The sequence below is a fragment of the Bidens hawaiensis genome, unplaced genomic scaffold (assembly GCF_021521415.1).
Source record: "Bidens hawaiensis isolate Kalapana, Puna unplaced genomic scaffold, B.hawaiensis_p1.1 tig00016203_1, whole genome shotgun sequence".
Classification (NCBI taxonomy): Eukaryota; Viridiplantae; Streptophyta; class Magnoliopsida; order Asterales; family Asteraceae; genus Bidens; species Bidens hawaiensis.
This window is the reverse complement of record NW_027492477.1, coordinates 200,475-218,307: the sequence shown is the minus strand read 5'-3', so window position 1 is coordinate 218,307 and position 17,833 is coordinate 200,475. Positions and strand designations below refer to the sequence as shown.

The following is a 17,833-nucleotide window of genomic DNA, read 5'->3' as shown; positions in this document are numbered from 1 at the left end:
CAGAACCAGTTAGATATTTTCTTTCCAAAGTATGATTAAATATTAGAGAAAGTTAACGTATGAATGAAATTAACATGTTAAATGTTAGAATCAAGTAGAGTAATTATATATACAAGTAGAGTAATTATGTAATCACATCATAGAGTAATTATCATAGAGTAATTACATAATTACTATACTTGTATATATAATTACTCTATTTGATTCTCACGTTTAACACGTTAATTTCATTTGTATTTGATCATAACCTATTAAATATTACTCCTATAGAGAAAAGATCCAATATAATAATGTCTTAACGTACATTACGTACGCGAATCCATTTTTTCACGAATCGATCCATGAAATCACATCCAAACATCTCGGAATCGTCAATACATATCCAATCAATCATTGATTCACCGAAAAACACAGTTTTGGATGGTTAATCGATCAATTTTTCACTTTTTCACAAAGACCATTTTTGAGCGTTTAAGTTTTTGTGAGCGTTTTCTAATCGTTTTAGGTTTTTACCTTTACCGTAACTGGACCCTTCTTCTATAAATGGCAAAACTGTAATTTCTGCATAAATAGACCCCAAAAAGGTATAAAAAAGCAAAGCACAGAAATGAAAACATGGCCATGAAAAATTTGTAGCTCACAAACTTACACACTCAAAAAACAATAATAACAATAATATCATCATTCATTCATTTGTATCAGATTTGTAGCTTCATTTCTACGAATTGAAGCCTCTGATTATTACGTGGATGAGATGATCGATGGATCGATCGGAATGGCGTGCAAATGCAGTGTCGAACGAAGAAGCGGAAGCTATTATTATTCGGATAAAGTGAAAGAGTTTTGTTTCAATCGAAGGAGTTTACGGAAGAATTTGCGAAGCGTTTCCTCTACGGTTTTGGTTTTCAAACGGAGTTTATCGAAATGGCGGTCTGTTTCCGGTACTAAAACTCGCATTGTTAGGTCAGTTAGTCAGTTTTATTATTATTATTATTATTATTATTATTATTATTATTATTATTATTATTATTATTATGTGTGGTGTACGGCTCGTGAATTGTATTGAGGTGAAATTAGGTTGAATTTGTTTGTGTTAGGGTTTGTGGAAAGTTAGGGCTCAATTTGTTGTAGAAACAGGTTATTGAAGAGATAGGTTATGATTATTGCTCATAATCTCACATATTTTGATGCAAATTGGACTTAGAATTCGATTTCTGCAGATAACGTTGAGGCTTTTGTTTCGAATTTTGGAGTGTATATTAGGAATTGTGTGTTTGAGTTCCGAATTGTTAGAAATGGCGGTCTGTTTCCGGTAAAAGTCACATTGTAAGGTCAGTTTTATTATGTCCGATCAGTTTTGGATTTTGATTTATGTGGATAACTGTTACTGTATATGTGGATTGTGTTTAGTGGATGTTATTGTATGTTATGTGTGGTGTATGTATCGTGGATTGTTTAGAGGTGAAGTTAGGTTGAATTTGTTGTTATGTGTTTGTTTTAGGGTTTGTGAAAAGTTAGGGCTCAATTCGTTGTAGAAATAGTTTATTGAAGAGATGAGTTTTGATTATAGCTCATGATCTCACATAATTTGATGCAAACTGGACCTAGAATTCGATTTCTGTAGACCGTTGAGGTTTTCGTTTTGAATTTTGAATTGTTCGAAATGCCGATTTGTTTCCGGTAAAAGTCGCATGTGAGGTCAGTTTTGTGTCCGATGGGATTTAGGTTTTGGTTCCTGTGGATAATATTGAGGATTTGTTTAATAATTAGGAATTGTTTATTTGAATTGTGTTTAGTGGATTTTGTAAGCTGTTATGCGTGGTGAATTGTTTGTTTTAGGGTTTTGGTGTGACATTGTGTGGAAAACATGTTTCTGCAGGTTGAATTTTTTATTATCTGATTGTTTTAGGGTTTGTGAGAAATTAGGGCTCAATTCATTGCAGAAACAGTTTGCTGAATAGATTTAGAATGATTTTAAGATAAAGTATGGTCATTATTCATAATCAGACATGATTTGATGCAAATTGACATTAGTTATATACGTAGATTAGATTTTCAGGTCAATGTTGTCCTGAATTTAGGTTTTGATGGCAATTAGAATTAGATCCAACTAGAGTTCTACCTTGGTGTGATATTGCATATTTGAATTGTTTTGCGTGAAATGAGTGTGAAAAACTTGTTTCTGCGAGTTAGTTTCTTATTCCTGGTTTGCTTTAGGGTTTGTGAAAATTTAGGACTGACTTCGTTGCAGACACAGTTTACTGAAGAGATTTAGGATGATTTTGAAGAAAAGTTATGATCATAACTCATAATCACACATGATTTTATGCAAATTGATATGCATGTGTACTTGTGTAGTATGGAAAGATAAATATGACCTATGTATGTAGATAAGATTTTCAGGTCAATGACTTAGGTGTTTTTCTTCTACATAATTCAGTACTGAACACTATTATGCACTATAAGCATTAAGCAGGTGTAAATATTGCAATACAGATACACATCTTAGGTGTTTATCCCTGTATGAAGACCTGTGAAAGAAAATATTGCAAAACATATACACATCTTAGGTTTTGTTCTACATGATTTAGTTCTGACTTCTGAACATTGTTATGCACTTTAAGCAGATTTAAAAAGTATTATCCTGTGAAAGGATCTACATATATTGATTTTTTGCTTCATTGATGTAAATATGTACTGTGATATGACGTATCCTGATATCTGATAAACTCACATTGCAGCATGGATGTTCGAGAGAAATCAAAATCCACATTATTCGAGTCATCAAAACATAAAAGGGTTCCAATCTACGTTATGATGCCAATTGACTCTTTTGGGATTGATACAACTGGCACTCCAAGAATCAGAAAGTAATTACCATTTCTTGTAATGCCAGTCAATTTGTAAAAAAAAAAAAGAGATTATTATAGTTTGGATATAATAATCTTGTTTATATTATATTTGTTTTCCAATGTCGGTGGTGACACGTATACATGTATACAACCCTCTTGCTGTTTTCAGAATGAAGGCCTTAACTGTATCTCTAAGAGCACTCAAGTTGGCAGGTGTCCATGGAATTGCTGTTGAGGTTTGGTGGGGAGTTGTAGAACGGTTTTTTCCTCATTCATATAATTGGTCGTTATATGAACAACTTTTCAAATTGGTATCTGAAATGGGATTAAAGTTACAAGTTGCATTGTCATTTCACTCAAATTCTCATTTATCTTCACGAGTACAAGGTGTTAGCCTTCCACAGTGGATCATAGAGGCATGTTTTTTTTACTTTCAATATTCTACTACTTGTGTTATACTTGAAAAAAATAGGATAATGTATTTATAGACCATAGACCACTTAAGTATTCAACCTTACGTTTCTTCATATCGACTCCAACATGAAAAGGCACTTAAAAGTTTTGAAAAGACATTTGATGAGGTGTCACCATGTTTTAGTTTAGATTCATTTAAAAAACTTGAAGGCCATTTTTGCAATCTTATATGCTTCTTTTACCGAAGAACATGCCAATTATGAATATGCCCTTTAAACTTGTGAAATGACAAAAGCACATGTCGACATACTATGGGTTAAATTTGTTTTCTTTTCAAAAAGTTGAATGTCGTTTTCACCCTCTAGCATAGTTTTGGCCATAATTGGTATTAATAAATGAACCCATATAGTCAGTCATATACATACATATTTGGGCGGCCTTATCCTAAATACAGTGTAAAAGGAATTTTCTTAAATACTGATGATCTTATTTCTGTTCCTTCTTATTTTTTAGATTGGTCAGCATAATAAGGACATTTACTATCGAGATCAGAACGGTTTCCCTAATGTTGATTATCTTACATTAGGGGTAGACAATATTCCTTTGTTTTCTGGGCGTACTGCTTTACAGTGTTATGAAGACTTTATTCATAGTTTCGCAAACAAATTTGATTCTTTAATGGGAACTATAATTGAAGAAGTATGTGTTGGTCTTGGACCTTCTGGAGAACTCAGGTACTTGTTGACTTATGAATTTGTCAATTCAGGTTATGTTTTTATCTCTAATGGGTCAAACTTGGTAAAATAAAAGTTAGCTTAAAAGTAGACTGGTCAAACAAGTCCAAAGTTTCCACCATTATATATCTATTTAATAGTAGTGAACTTTTACCATAAGGTCACTCATACATTTAAACTTCTTTATAGGCTGCTTAAGTAAGTTTACTCTGATTTCAACCAAAAACATATCACAATGATGAAACTTTTTTAAGTTTGTATGAAAAACAACTACTTTTAACTTTTAAATTGCTGATGCCTCATTGAAGGTATGTTTGTCTTTTCAAAAGTTTTAAGGTCATTTTTGTCATCATGGCATACTTTTGACATACTTCGGTGGCCTATAAACTAGTTTCAATATATGTGTAAAGAAATGGTGTGTATATTGATTGATAATAAACAACTACATAGTACACCTATATATACAAGTAACAAACCCTAATTGTAACCCAAATTGGCCCATGGGCTTTCTAGCTAGTTACATGATGAATGGGCTTTTAACCTAATACATAAAATACCATTAACACTCCTCCTCAAGTTGGAGCATAGATGTTAATCATGCCCAACTTGTTACAAATAAAATCTATCTGAGTTTTCCGGAGTGGTTTAGTTAGAATGTCTGCTAGCTGAAAGTTTGTCTTCACATGAACTGGTTGAATGGATGGAGGATCTGTTTGAGTGCCTACTACTCGATCTCTGATAAGGTGGCAGTCGACCTCAATATGTTTTGTCCTCTCATGAAATACTTGATTCTTGGCTATGTGAATGGCCGATTGACTATCACAGTATAACCGCATCAAGTCATTAGAAACAACCCCGAGCTCTATGAGAAGACGACGTACCCATGTCATCTCTGATGTCATATCTGCCATGGCTCTATACTCTGATTCTGTACTCGATCGGGATACCGTGTGTTGCTTCTTACTTTTCCATGATACAAGATTTCCTCCAACAAACACACAATATCCAGTAGTAGATCATCGAGATATCGGACAACCTGCCCAATCTGCGCCTGAAAAACCTGATATCCAACCATCTCCTTCTTCTGTGAAGGCACCCACCCGACAATGACCCTGATCAGAATATAATATACCCAAACCTGGTGATGTCTTAAGATATCTTAAGACTCGAAGGGCAGCATCCCAGTGACTGGTGTGTGGTGCCGCCATAAATTGACTCAGAACACTGACAGTAAAGGAAATATCCGGTCGTGTGACAGTCAAATAATTTAGTTTACCAACCAAACGTCTGTATCGTTCTGGATCCTTCATCGGATCCCCTTCCTCTGGGAGGAGCTTCCTTGTAGGAAGCATCGGAGTATCAACTGGCTTGCAACCTAGTAAGCCATATTCAGTCAGCATATCAAGGACATCCTTCCGTTGAGAAAGAAGTATTCCTTGTGAAGACCGAGATACCTCTATGCCCAAAAAGTACTTCAGTCGACCTAAGTCGCTGACCTGAAACTGAGTCTGAAGAAACTGTTTGAGTTCGGTAATCCCAACAACATCATCACCCGTGATTATGATATCGTCCACATAAACAACAATAATTCGTTTGCCTCTTTGGTTCCTAAAGAAAACAGAGTGATCATAAGCACTACGAGTCATCCCAAATTGTTCCATAACATTAGAAAATCGACCAAACCATGCCCTGGGAGACTGTTTAAGACCATACAGGGAACGTCGTAACCAGCAAACTTTCGAGGCCGCCTCCTCGATGATAAAACCCGGTGGCTGCTCCATATAAACCTCCTCCTCAAGAACACCATTAAGAAAGGCGTTCTTGATATCTAGCTGATGGAGCGACCAATGATTAATGGCAGCTAAGGCAATACAGATACGAACAGATGGCATTTTAGCAACCGGGGAGAAAGTTTCCTCATAGTCAATGCCATATGCCTGAGAATACCCCTTAGCAACCAACCTCGCCTTCAAGCTATGTAACGAACCATCCGGGTGTAGCTTAACCGTGAACACCCAACGACAACCAACAATACGCTTCCCCACAGGAAGCGTCACAAGATCCCATGTATTATTATATCTGAGGGCCCCAAGTTCCTCTTCCATAGCCTGTCGCCATCCTGGGTGAGCGAGAGCTGTTGTGACATTCTTGGGAATCGGGTAGGAATCAAGGATAGTGGAGTAGGCATGAGCCTCAGGAGATAAGTGAGAGTAGCCAACATAATCCTGAATAGGGTAACGGGTGCAGTGTCGTGGTTCTTTGCGTAAAGCAATAGGTATATCGGGAAAGGGGGCACCGGGAGGGTCATAAAGAGAAGTGATGGTGGTAGTGGGTTCGGGAATGGTGGGGGCAAGTGGAGTAGGTAAAGGGACGGTTGAGCCAGAAGGTAGCGAAGTAGAGGATGGTTGAGAATCAAGAGAGTCTAAAGTCTGATTCTGCCTTCGCCGACTATATGTAAAAAGTAAAGGTGGAGATCCGGTCGGTGGGTCTATGGTGGGAGAATCAAAAGCAGTGGAGACCGGAGGATCAGATGATACGCTCGGCATAAGAAGAGTGGGGATAAGTGTAGATGTGGGTAGATCAGGGTCGGGGAATGGCTCAGCAACGGGAGTGGGCTGTGTAAGAAAGTAAGGACATGACTCATCAAAAGTGACGTCGGCATAGGTAAAGTATCGATGAAGTGAAGAACTATAGCACCGATACCCCTTTCGAACTCGAGAATAACCAACAAAGAAACAACGAATTGCTCTAGGATCGAGTTTAGTAACTTTCGGACAGTGGTCATGAACATAGGCAACACAACCAAAAACTTTAGGTTCGAGTGGAAAAGGAGTGCCATTAGGAAACAAGATCGAGAATGGTGTTTTATCATGAAGGACAGGTGTGGGCATGCGGTTAATCAGATAAGAGGCAGTAAGAACGGCGTCCCCCCAGAATCTGTGAGGAACATGGGACTGGAACATGAGTGTGCGAGCAACATCGATTTTTGCGTTCAGAAACACCATATTGTTGCGACGTATATGCACACGAGGATTCATGAACAATTCCGTGGGATTTTAAATATGAAGAGAAGTCTGTGGAAAAATACTCTTTTGCATTATCGGATCGTAAAGTCTTAATTGATGTATTAAATTGATTATTGACATAAGCATTAAATTCACAAAAGGTGGAAAACACCTCACTACGAGATTTTAACAAATAAACCCAAGTAGCACGAGAATAATCATCAATAAAGGTAATAAAGTACTGAAAACCCAAAGTAGTCTTCGTAGGGCAAGGGCCCCATACATCAGAATGCAAAAGTTCAAAAGGAAAACAGACTCGATTAGACACTCTAGGGGGATAGGGACGCCTGGTATGTTTACCAAGTTAACATGACTCACAATGAAAATTAAAAGACGAAAAAGGTAAATCTGGTCTCATTTGCTTCAAAACCGCTATAGAGGGGTGTCCCAACCTACAGTGCTCCTCCTTGATTCTTAAATCTCATATATTTGCTGTAGGTTGTGACGGAAAAGATAAGCGGTAGAGACCTCCTGATTCAAAACCTGTGCCAATCAGACGGTTCATCCCTAGTTCCTGAAAAATACAGTGAGTAGGATAAAATTTAGCCGAACAATTATTTTGTTTTGTGAGTTGGCTAACTGAACAGAGGCTATCGGGAAATTTAGGGACAAACAAGACAGATGAGAGGTTTAGGTTTGTGGAATTATTGATGGATCCAACGCCAAGGACAGGACATGAGGAACTGTCAGCGAGGCGTACTGGTTGGTGGGAAACGTTATGGAGGTTGGAAAGGATACCCGAGTTCCCAGTCATGTGATGAGTAGCTCCAGAATCGATAACCCAAGATGAGGAGAGACTAGGAAACGTACCTGAATTGGCAGCTTTGGCGCTTGGAAGCAGGGGTAGTTGTCTGAGAAGCTAGAAGATGCTGGAGTCGACAATAATCTTCTTCGCTAAACGTGTAGGCTGGGGTAGCATTTGGATCAGAAGCCTCACCGGTAGTAGCTATGCGAGCTTTGGGTCTAGGAGGTGGCTGACTTTCAGGAGGACGATTAGGACAATCCCATTTCGTATGACCGGGTTCCTTACAATAGTGACAGATAAGACCACCACCTCGTCCGATTCCCCTTTTGTGAGTTTGATGAGAGCCTCGTCCAATTCCCTTACTAGTGGACGTATGCATAGCGGATGTATCAGTAGAAGGGCGAGTTTCATTAGGACCATACATCTCACGTAGTAGATGGTACATTGATGCAATAGAAGAGGTGGCAGCAGGGTTACTCAACAATAAAGGGCGAGCACTTGAGTACTTAGGTGATATACCGGCAATGAATGTCATGACATCCATCTTAGCGTTTCGCTCCTCCTGGACCTTCAAATCGGTAGTGGGTGGAAACATGGAGCGAAGTTCATCTCGGATTGTTGAAAAACGGGTAAAGTAATCAGTAAAAGAAGAGTCTCCTTGTTCAGCCCTGATGTAGGACTGGACCACTGAGTATGCATGGGAGAGAGATTCCTTATCAGAAAATGATGAGGAAAGGTGTTCCCACATATCTTTTACGGTGGGGAAATTTTGGGTAATGGTGAGTATTTGTGGCTCCATGGCATTCCACAATGCCATCTGTATTCCGCTATCATCAATGAGCCATTCTCGGGAGATTGGATCAGCGGGTCGTGTAGTGAGATGGTCTTCTTTGCCTACACTTGTAAGACCCTTCCGAACAAAGAGGCTCCATGAACCCTAACTACTTGAATCAAGTTTGACCGGAATGCGAAGAACAGCTGAATAATTAATAATACCTGGAGCAATCTGATTTTCTGAAGCCTTTTTTTCTGCCATTGGATCTGATAGTTTCTTGACCGAATGAATACAAACACTCGTACCGAAACAGAAAACAGAAAGTTGCCGGATCGAAAAACCAACAGCACAGGAAGGTCGGGAAAGTAATAAAGAAATAACCTAGAAGAAAAACGGTGACCGGAGGTGTTGTCACGCGCCGTCACGCGGCGGCGCGTGGGTGGCAGCGGCGGACTTCGGGTGGCGCGTGGGGGCGCGTGCGGCAGCGGATCGGCGTCGGATTTTCAGGGTCGGCTAATCGGAGGGTGGTGGTGACAGTGGAAGAGGCGGTGACGGCGGAATATATCTCAAAAAAGGATTACGAGATCTGGACAGGAGGTAGACGGGTTTGTTTCAGATCTAGGGCCGGCTGGTTCGGTTCAGATTAAGTGGCGGCTAGGGTTTGGATCGAGAGCCGTAGCTCTGATACCATGTAAAGAAATGGTGTGTATATTGATTGATAATAAACAACTAGATAGTACACCTATATATATAAGTAACAAACCCTAATTGTAACCCAAACTGGGCCCATGGGCTTTCTAGCTAGTTACATTTCTAGCTAGTTACATGATGAATGGGCTTTTAACCTAATACATAAAATACCATTAACAATATGTATGGCCTTAATGAAAACAGTTGACACAATAAGCATCTATTTCAAAACTTGTTGATCACCATATGCAGATATCCCGCTCATCCCCTTCAAGATGGCAGATGGAAATTTCCTGGGATTGGTGCATTTCAGTGTTATGATAAATACATGTAATGCAGCTTAACCTCTAATGAACCAACTGATTATAATATTTCCTTTTTACTCGCATTTAAATATATTATTGTTAATTTAGGATGGAGGACTTACGTGCAGTTGCTTGGCAAGAAGGGAAGCCTGATTGGGCCAATAAAGGACCTCCAGATGCTGGTGATTATAACAGTTTTCCATCCGATGTTCCATTTTTTGAAAATGGAGAGGGGAACTTTTTATCTGATTATGGCCATTTTTTTCTGGTAAGCCCTTTATTAGCTTCATTGGTCTTAAATTGTTAATTTGATATTAGATAGTAAAAAGGATCATCTAGTTTCAATTTTTGTGACATTGATATTTGATATATATGTGTAAGGTTGTAAACGAACCGAAGGAACACGAACAAGGTCTTGTTCATGTTCGTTTGTTAAGGAAATGACGTGTTCACGAACATTTACCGAACGAGATTATATGTTCGTGTCCGTTCATTAAGGAAATGAATGTGTTCACGAACGGTTCACGGACACAAATAAAATCAGCAGAGCCTAGAGATTTAGACCGATGTATTCATCAATGTGAATAATGAAAGATTGTAAACGAAACGAATGAATACGAACACAGGCATGTACGTGTTTGTTCTTTTTATTTTAAATGAACACGAACTCTTAATCGAACAAATATATATATCATGTTTGTTTATGTTCAATTGTTTAAAATCTAAATGAACATAACTAAACAAAGATAAACGAACATATATGAACAAATATAAATGAACACAAACATAAACGAACATAGATGAAAACATTTAAATGAACACAAACTAACAAATATAAAACCTCTTAGTAGATTATTCATCCAGATAATATTTTATTATTTTTCATTCATTATAAACGAACATAAATAAACAGACATAAAAGATCATAAATAAACGATCGTAAACGAATGTTCATGAACATAAATGAACGAACGGGACATGTGTTCATGTTCGTTCATTTAATTAAACGAACACGCATTTTTTGTTCAGATTCGTTCGTTTATTAAATAAACGAGCATAAATGATTTTCCCATCGAACGGTTCACGAACAGTTCATCGAACGTTCGGTTCATTTACAAGCCTATGTATGTGTGGAAATAGATTCTCTAGTTTTTTAGGCATGCAAAATTTTCTATACGTCATGAAATCGACTAATTTCTGCTTATGTTTGCTTCATAGGATTGGTACAGTGATAGGTTGCTCCGTCATGCAGATGCGGTTCTTGAAATTGCAGCAAATTTGTTGAAAAAATATCAAGAAAATGAGCAAACTTCTGTACGTGTGGTGGCTAGAATTGGTCTGTTATATTGGTGGTATCAGACCATTTCTCATCCTGCCGAGCTTACTGCTGGTTACTACAACACTGCTTTTAGGGATGGTTATGATCCGTTGACTTCAATGTTGTCTCGTCATGGTGCAGCTCTGCAGATCTCGTAATATTCTATCTTTAACTTCTTTTTTTAATAAATTAAAATGATGAAAAATATACTTACGCTGCTCAATATTTTAAACCTTGTAGCTGCTTTGAGATGTTGGACGATGAAACTCCGGAAACCTTTTTGTGCAGTCCAGAAAGTTTACTTCAGCAGGTACTCTCCCTTTTTTTCTTCATAACCGTAACTGATTTCCCTTTTAATATTACAAATTCATCGTAGTGAAAGTAAAATAAAAGAACATAAGATGTATACCTTAATACTTAATAATTTAATATACCTGGCTGATAATTTACTACTTATCAGATAAGGGCTGCCTCAAAGAAACGAGTGGTAGAATTGACCGGAAGAAATACACATCAGCGGTTCGATGAGGTATGTGTTTTCCTTTAAACACACACAACTAACTTTAATAAACAATATTTATGGACCCAATTTCCAAGGACATTATTGTCATTTGGTAAACAAAAAAAAACAATAATTTAATCTACCTTAAACTTTGTGTTCTTCAAACTAAGACACTTTGACCGGGACGGAGGGAGTACTTAACAGTGTTTTTATTAAAATATGTGAAATAAGTTGATAATAAATTTGCATATCTGGTAAGAAATGGAAGGTATATTGTGTTAATGGTTGCGTATATCGGTAAAAAGCGAAATATCTGGGCATCTTGGTCCTAACGGCCTTCAAGGCGTTTTTACAGCTTGTAAGCGGATAGAGTTTTTTTAGTATCAGAATAGAGTACAAATCAGAACTGTAATTAATTAAGAAAAAGAATGAAAATAATTTTTCTTTTGGGGTATATTCATACGCGGATATCCGAGTTTTACTCCTATAGCCATGAAATTCGCAAAATTACATCGCGTATCTACTTTATGTTCATGTTTTTATCATAAATGCACAAAACTAACCAACTTTTTACTTTTCACGTATCTACTCTTAGTGTATCAGCTTTATTTTCTAAAAAACCAAGTCATTTTTGTGATGTTCCAATTAGTTAAATCATGTATGTAACAACTTGCTAATTTTATTTTGCTATTTTTCTGCGCACTTTTACCTGACAATTTATTATTGACTTTCTGTTTGTAGGCCGGTCTAACGCAGATACATTCAAATTGTTATGATTCACAGGCGGAAGCCGTGAGATCATTTACATATTTCAGAATGAACGAGAAGATTTTTAGGGTCGAAAACTGGAATAACTTTGTACCGTTTGTGCGCAGGATGAGCACTGATTTGTAAAGTTACATCTTTACCCTTGCAACGATACATATAATTGTGCTACTGTTCATAATCCCCTTTTACCTTGCAATTTTATACATGCAGAAGATATTGCAACTTCTTAACTCTGTAGTAAGAAACTGTAGTGTGGAGTTTCATCGTAGTATTGTTGCTTTTTTCGAAATAGAGAAAATTTAAAAGAATAATCATTTTTTCGGTCATAACACCCCTAATTTGTGTGCATGTTCTGTTTGTGTAATTTGTAAATGTGTGAGTTGCCTTCATGTTTACATCGGTTTATATGTGCATATTGTACATTAAGAATCGTATGGTCTGAAAAGGTGAAAATTTAGGCGTTTTCATGCGCTGTTGCTATGACAATTTGGTTTACAAACACATCCTTTTGAACCGGATTCGGTTATTATATATAGCAAAATCGTTTATCGTCAATTTAAAGTTATACAAGTTCTAATAGAAACAAGTTTTTTTCTAAATATCTTATTTCTTTAATTAAGTAACATCCAATATTTAGTCATATAACCCATTAAATATGGTCTAAAACAAAGGGATTGAGGGATTCCATAATCGATTTTTGTATCACGTTTTAAAATAATACAAGGTAATAAAACCCGTCAGGTAGCCGACGGACATACATTATGTTAACAACAATAAACCCGGAAAAAATAAACACATATAATGGTATTAACACTCGTATAGCTTATAGTTACATTTATGATAAAGCGTGAGTTCTCTACCCCCTGGTTTCTTGTTTGATTGGAGTTGTTTAGTACCTTGGAAGGTTAGCTTTGTCGGGTGGCGGGTGGATTTGGGGAGATTACCAACCTTTGTTGAGCTAAGTAAAAGAAATATCCCGCTTAGCTCGAACTTGTGTCCGATTTGTGGTGAAGTTGAGGAGTCGGTGGAGCACTTTATTTTTGTTTAGTTTTCGAGACCTGTTGGAAATTCATAAATTCTCCAAAGTTTCAGCATAAGAAAGCAAAAGTGTTCCAAGCCATTTGTTTGGTTGCGACTTGCTCTTTGTGGAAAAAGATAAACAACCTTGTTCACAGCGGGACTCTGGCCTTTTATGGATTAAGAAAAGCGGAAATTGAAGGAAATTACGTGGAAGGGTTGGTATATATTCAAAATGTAGTTTCGTTTTCTTTTTTTTGTGTGTGTGTGTGTGTGTGTGGTGTTTTGGTGTTCTAGCTTATAATTATTATTTATGATTCCAATAAAAAAAAAGTGACCATTTATTAGCAGGTGTCTTGGTTTTTGTTTATCACAATTATAATCTTTTGGTCGCTGGTGGTCCCAACTAATAAATCGGCTGCTGACGGTCTCATCTTTTAACATATTTGTTCCCAATGGTCCGCGACTAACAAAATCCTAACGGCGTTAATTGCACGTCACCGGACTAACATTTTGCCTATGAAACTCACACGGAACCCTTAAAACCATTGTTGAAATTGGTTGATGGTGTAAGTCAGTCAGCGTTCAGGTTGAGTTTTCCGACAAAAACTCTTACTTTTCTAACCAAAAACGTTTTTCTAACTATTTGAAACCACTAGGGCTGTAAATGAACCGAACGAACACGAACAAGGTCTTGTTCGTGTTCGTTCGTTAAGGAAACAATGTGTTCATGAACACTTACCAAACGAGATTTTATGTTCATGTTCGTTCATTAAGGAAACGAATGTGTTCACGAACGGTTCACGAACACAAGCAAACACAAATAAAATCAACAGAGCCTAGAGATTGAGACCGACTTATTTATCAATGTGAATAATGAAAGCATGTAAACGAATCGAACAAACACAAACAAGGGCATATTCGTGTTCGTTCATTTATCTTTAAATGAATACGAACACTTAATCGATCAAATATTTATGTTCCTTTTCGTTTATTAAATAAAAGAACATTTATGTTCGTTTATATTCATTTGTTTATAATCTAATCTAACGGAACATAACTGAACAAAGATAAACAAACATAAATGAATATAGATGAACAAATGTAAGTGAACACAACAAACATAAACGAATATAAATGAAAACACTTCAATGAACACAAATTAAAAAAAATATATAAAACCTTTAATTAGATGACTCATCTAGATAGTAATTAATTACTTTATATTAATACATATACGGACATAAATAAACAAACATAAATAAACGAACGTTCATGAACATAAATGAACGAACGGAACATGTGTTCATGTTCGTTCGTTTAATTAAACGAACTTCCCGCCGAACGGTTGACGAACATTTCGCCGAACGTTCAGTTCGTTTACGGGCCTAGAAACCACCGGCTACCTAAATAATATTATCATTTTATTTTCCTTATGGATCTTTCTTTGATGATAGGATATGATGGTATTGTTATTGGTAGGTAGATCAACTGCCACCCCCATCCCACCTTCTTCTTCTTCAACCTCACTATCAACCACCACCACCATAACAACATAAACAACAACCATGGCCTTCACAAACACAATAATATCATCATTATTATCCACCACCTCACCACACTCCAAAACCCTAACACTCCACTCAAACACATTCACCACCTTAAATCTCCAAACCCTAGCTCCAATCCACCACCATCACCACCGCCGTACAACACTAATAATAACCAAATCATCCACCAACGGCGGCGACTCAGCTGACGGTCCAGACCGGTTAATATCGGCGTTGTGTTACTTCTACCCGTTCTTCGACGGAATCCAGTACGGCAAATACGTCGTCACGCAGTTCACGTTCCTGCAAACGGCTATTCAGCCGCTTGTTCCGGCTATTAGAGTGTTTAAAAGCTTCCCGTTTAATGGGACATTAGTGTTCTTGTTGCTCTACTTTGGTGTTGTTAGAAACCCTAACTTTAGCAGGTGTGTTGTTGTTTGGTTTGATGCAACCGTTTTTGAGCTTGTGAAAACCGTTTGTTTTAGGTTTTTCGGATAATCAAAATTCAAAATAGAAATGCCATTTGAGCTTGGAAATTTTAGGGAGAATAAAATTTGGCTTAAAGTAGGGCTTTTAGAAAGCTCGTGGCTCGCTCAATAAAAGCTCGAATAAAACTAGCTAAAAAAAACTTGATTTGAAACATTCCGAGCTGAGTTAGCTCATTTTTGTAACCGAGCCAAAATCAACCTAGGCTCGGCTCGTTGACTCGATCTTAATCTCGTTTAACTTTAAAATCGAGCTAGAGCCTTAGTTGAGTTGCCTCACCCTAGCTCAACTCGTGAACAGCCCTAACCGAAACCAATCATAAACCGGTTTTGACTTATGTTGACTAAACCGAACCGGTTTTCAGTTTCGGATTGGTTTTTTGGGTAATGCCATTTTAGCTTGAAGATTTTGGGAAAAGGTGAAAAGACAAATTGGCACGGAATTTTGAATTTAGGCATAAATCATTTTGTTAAAAGCTTAAGCTAATTCAAGTAATGTTTGCTTAGTTATCGAGCCTTAAATGGGAAGCTCTTTTAGGCTTGTCGAGACTCGAGACTTAACGAGTGTTATGTAGTTTTAAGTTTTACCTTTTTTGGATTTCTATGTATTAATTTAACCCTGCATAGTGAGCCTTGGCTCGTTTGAGGTACTACATGAGCTTGAGCCGAGCTTAGGCTCGTTTAAAGTTTTCTCAAGATATATAAATTATTAAGAATGTATATAGCCTAATTAATAGATAATAAGCCAGCCAAGCCCGATCTTGAAAAATCAACTCACGAGCCAAGCTCGATCTTTAGAAAAAGAGCTTGAAACGAGCCGACCCCGAGCTCTCGTAAGTCGAAACGAGCCGACCCCGAGCTCTCGTAAGTCAAAACGAGCCACACTCGAGCTCGAGCTTTTGTAAGTCAAAATGAGCCAAGCTTGACTCGACTCGGCTCGCTTGCACAACTAAGCCTAATTGATTATTATACATTTGGACTAAGATCACTTGGGCCTAAATCTTTTGGGTCTGTATCATTTTGTTAATTAATTAATAATAACTAGTTGTTTGTTAATTGTTATACATTTGGCTAACATAACTAATTTTCGCAGGTACGTTAGGTTTAACGCGATGCAAGCCGTCATGCTTGACGTGTTGTTGATTTTCCCTGATCTATTAGAGAGGGGTTTCAATCCAAGTGATGGGTTTGGGTTGGATTTGATGATGAGTTTGGATAGCACTGTGTTTTTTTTTTATGTTGGTTAGTTTGGTTTATGGTTCATCTTCTTGTGTTTTGGGACATCTTCCCAGATTGCCCCTTGTTGCTGAAGCTGCTGATAGACAAGTTATGTAAAACAAACAAACAAACAAATATTATTATTGTTATTTGAAAATTGAAATTGTGTTCAAGGGTATTAGTTGTTGGTTTCTTGGGTTGGGTTATGATTTGTGTTTTTAATGAGTGATTAGTAGGACTGGCAAACGGGTCGGGTTTGAGTGTTTTTTTTTTTTTTTGAATAGTGACTTTCGCAGTTAAGATATATCACACTTCTCGGTCCAACAGGAGGAGGAGCCCCGCCACCTCACTCGGGCCAGACTATGTTGACATAATCGGGATCCATGCTGGCATCCGAGTTTGGCTTGGCCGTTCCCGGTAAAACCCAGTTGGCTCATCCCGTCCGAAGGCAGGACAGGTTTTTTGCTCTGGGAAAATCCGGTCGGAATCGGGACTCGAACCCGGGACATTTGGGTCATCCATCATATTCTAGAGCATTGAGGCAAGCCCCGTTGGTTGTTGTTGTTATTATTATTATTATGTGTTTAAAGTCCTTCACATGTAATTTTTTTAGTTTTCAAGTTTTGATTAACTGTTAGGCTTGCTCAATTGGTATTATACTGTAATCACTAATTTAATGAAAAAAGATTTTGTATTTTGTTTTTAGTCTCACTTGAGACAAGAAGTAAATATTAGATGCTAAAAAAAAGGTAAAAACAATTACATGTAAAAAACATGAAGTGTAACTTGATTTAAATTTAAAGTAAAAAACAAAAATCCTTACTATTTTAGCGGGACACTTGATTCAAATTTAAAGTAAAAAACGACAAGCCTTATTGCTTTAGCGGTACAAACTCATTAATATTTGACAACTCAGTTAAAGGCATGCTTTAGTAGTAAAAACGACAAGCCTTATTGCTTTAGCGGTACAAACTCATCAATATTTGACAACTCAGTTAAAGGCATGCTTTAGTGGTAAAAACGACAAGCTTTACTGCTTTAGCGGTACAAACTCATTAAATACATGCTTTAATGTTTGACAACTGGATTTTACATAAAGTAGTCAAAAAGCAACTTTTTTATATAAAATTGATTAAAAAAACTATATTTATAACACCTTAATAAATCACTGAAGGATCATTGACTCTCCAATTATCTCTATTCAACTCTCAAGAGGAATTGAGAAAACCATTATGTGTGAGAAAACATCCTACCCAACCTAAAACCCATAATATTTTTTAATCACGAACGTAACTTGAATCCCAAGACCAATCATCCAATATTTAGTTATTTTCCATATGAGTAAATTATAAATTTGGTCTTATGTTTTCAACTAAATTATGAAACGTGTATACT

The 17,833-nt window shown here is 37.1% G+C and overlaps 2 protein-coding genes across 2 annotated transcripts; both read left to right on the top strand.

Annotated features, from left to right (window-relative positions):
- Positions 1–738: 738 nt before the first annotated feature.
- Positions 739–12,534, top strand: LOC143550942 (inactive beta-amylase 4, chloroplastic-like). Its single transcript, XM_077041488.1, has 10 exons — positions 739–963; positions 2,742–2,870; positions 3,022–3,268; positions 3,780–4,000; positions 9,528–9,605; positions 9,689–9,848; positions 10,799–11,052; positions 11,139–11,208; positions 11,359–11,427; positions 12,142–12,534. The coding sequence occupies exons 1-10, from the start codon at positions 755–757 to the stop codon at positions 12,292–12,294; spliced, it is 1,590 nt and encodes a 529-aa protein (XP_076897603.1). The 5' UTR covers positions 739–754; the 3' UTR covers positions 12,295–12,534.
- Positions 12,535–14,753: 2,219 nt separating this feature from the next.
- On the top strand, positions 14,754–16,550 carry LOC143550917 (protein TIC 20-v, chloroplastic-like). The gene is made up of 2 exons (XM_077041466.1): positions 14,754–15,160; positions 16,314–16,550. Exons 1-2 carry the CDS (start codon positions 14,754–14,756, stop codon positions 16,465–16,467), a joined length of 561 nt encoding a protein of 186 aa, XP_076897581.1. The 3' UTR covers positions 16,468–16,550.
- Positions 16,551–17,833: the final 1,283 nt, after the last annotated feature.

Coding starts and splice junctions, on each gene's coding strand:
- LOC143550942 (XM_077041488.1), top strand. CDS start 755: ATGATCGATGGATCGATCGGAATGGCGTGCAAATGCAGTGTCGAACGA. Junction 9,606..9,688: donor CAGTGTTATGATAAATACAT/GTAATGCAGCTT, acceptor TTGTTAATTTAG/GATGGAGGACTTACGTGCAG. Junction 11,428..12,141: donor CACATCAGCGGTTCGATGAG/GTATGTGTTTTC, acceptor TTCTGTTTGTAG/GCCGGTCTAACGCAGATACA.
- LOC143550917 (XM_077041466.1), top strand. CDS start 14,754: ATGGCCTTCACAAACACAATAATATCATCATTATTATCCACCACCTCA. Junction 15,161..16,313: donor AGAAACCCTAACTTTAGCAG/GTGTGTTGTTGT, acceptor TAATTTTCGCAG/GTACGTTAGGTTTAACGCGA.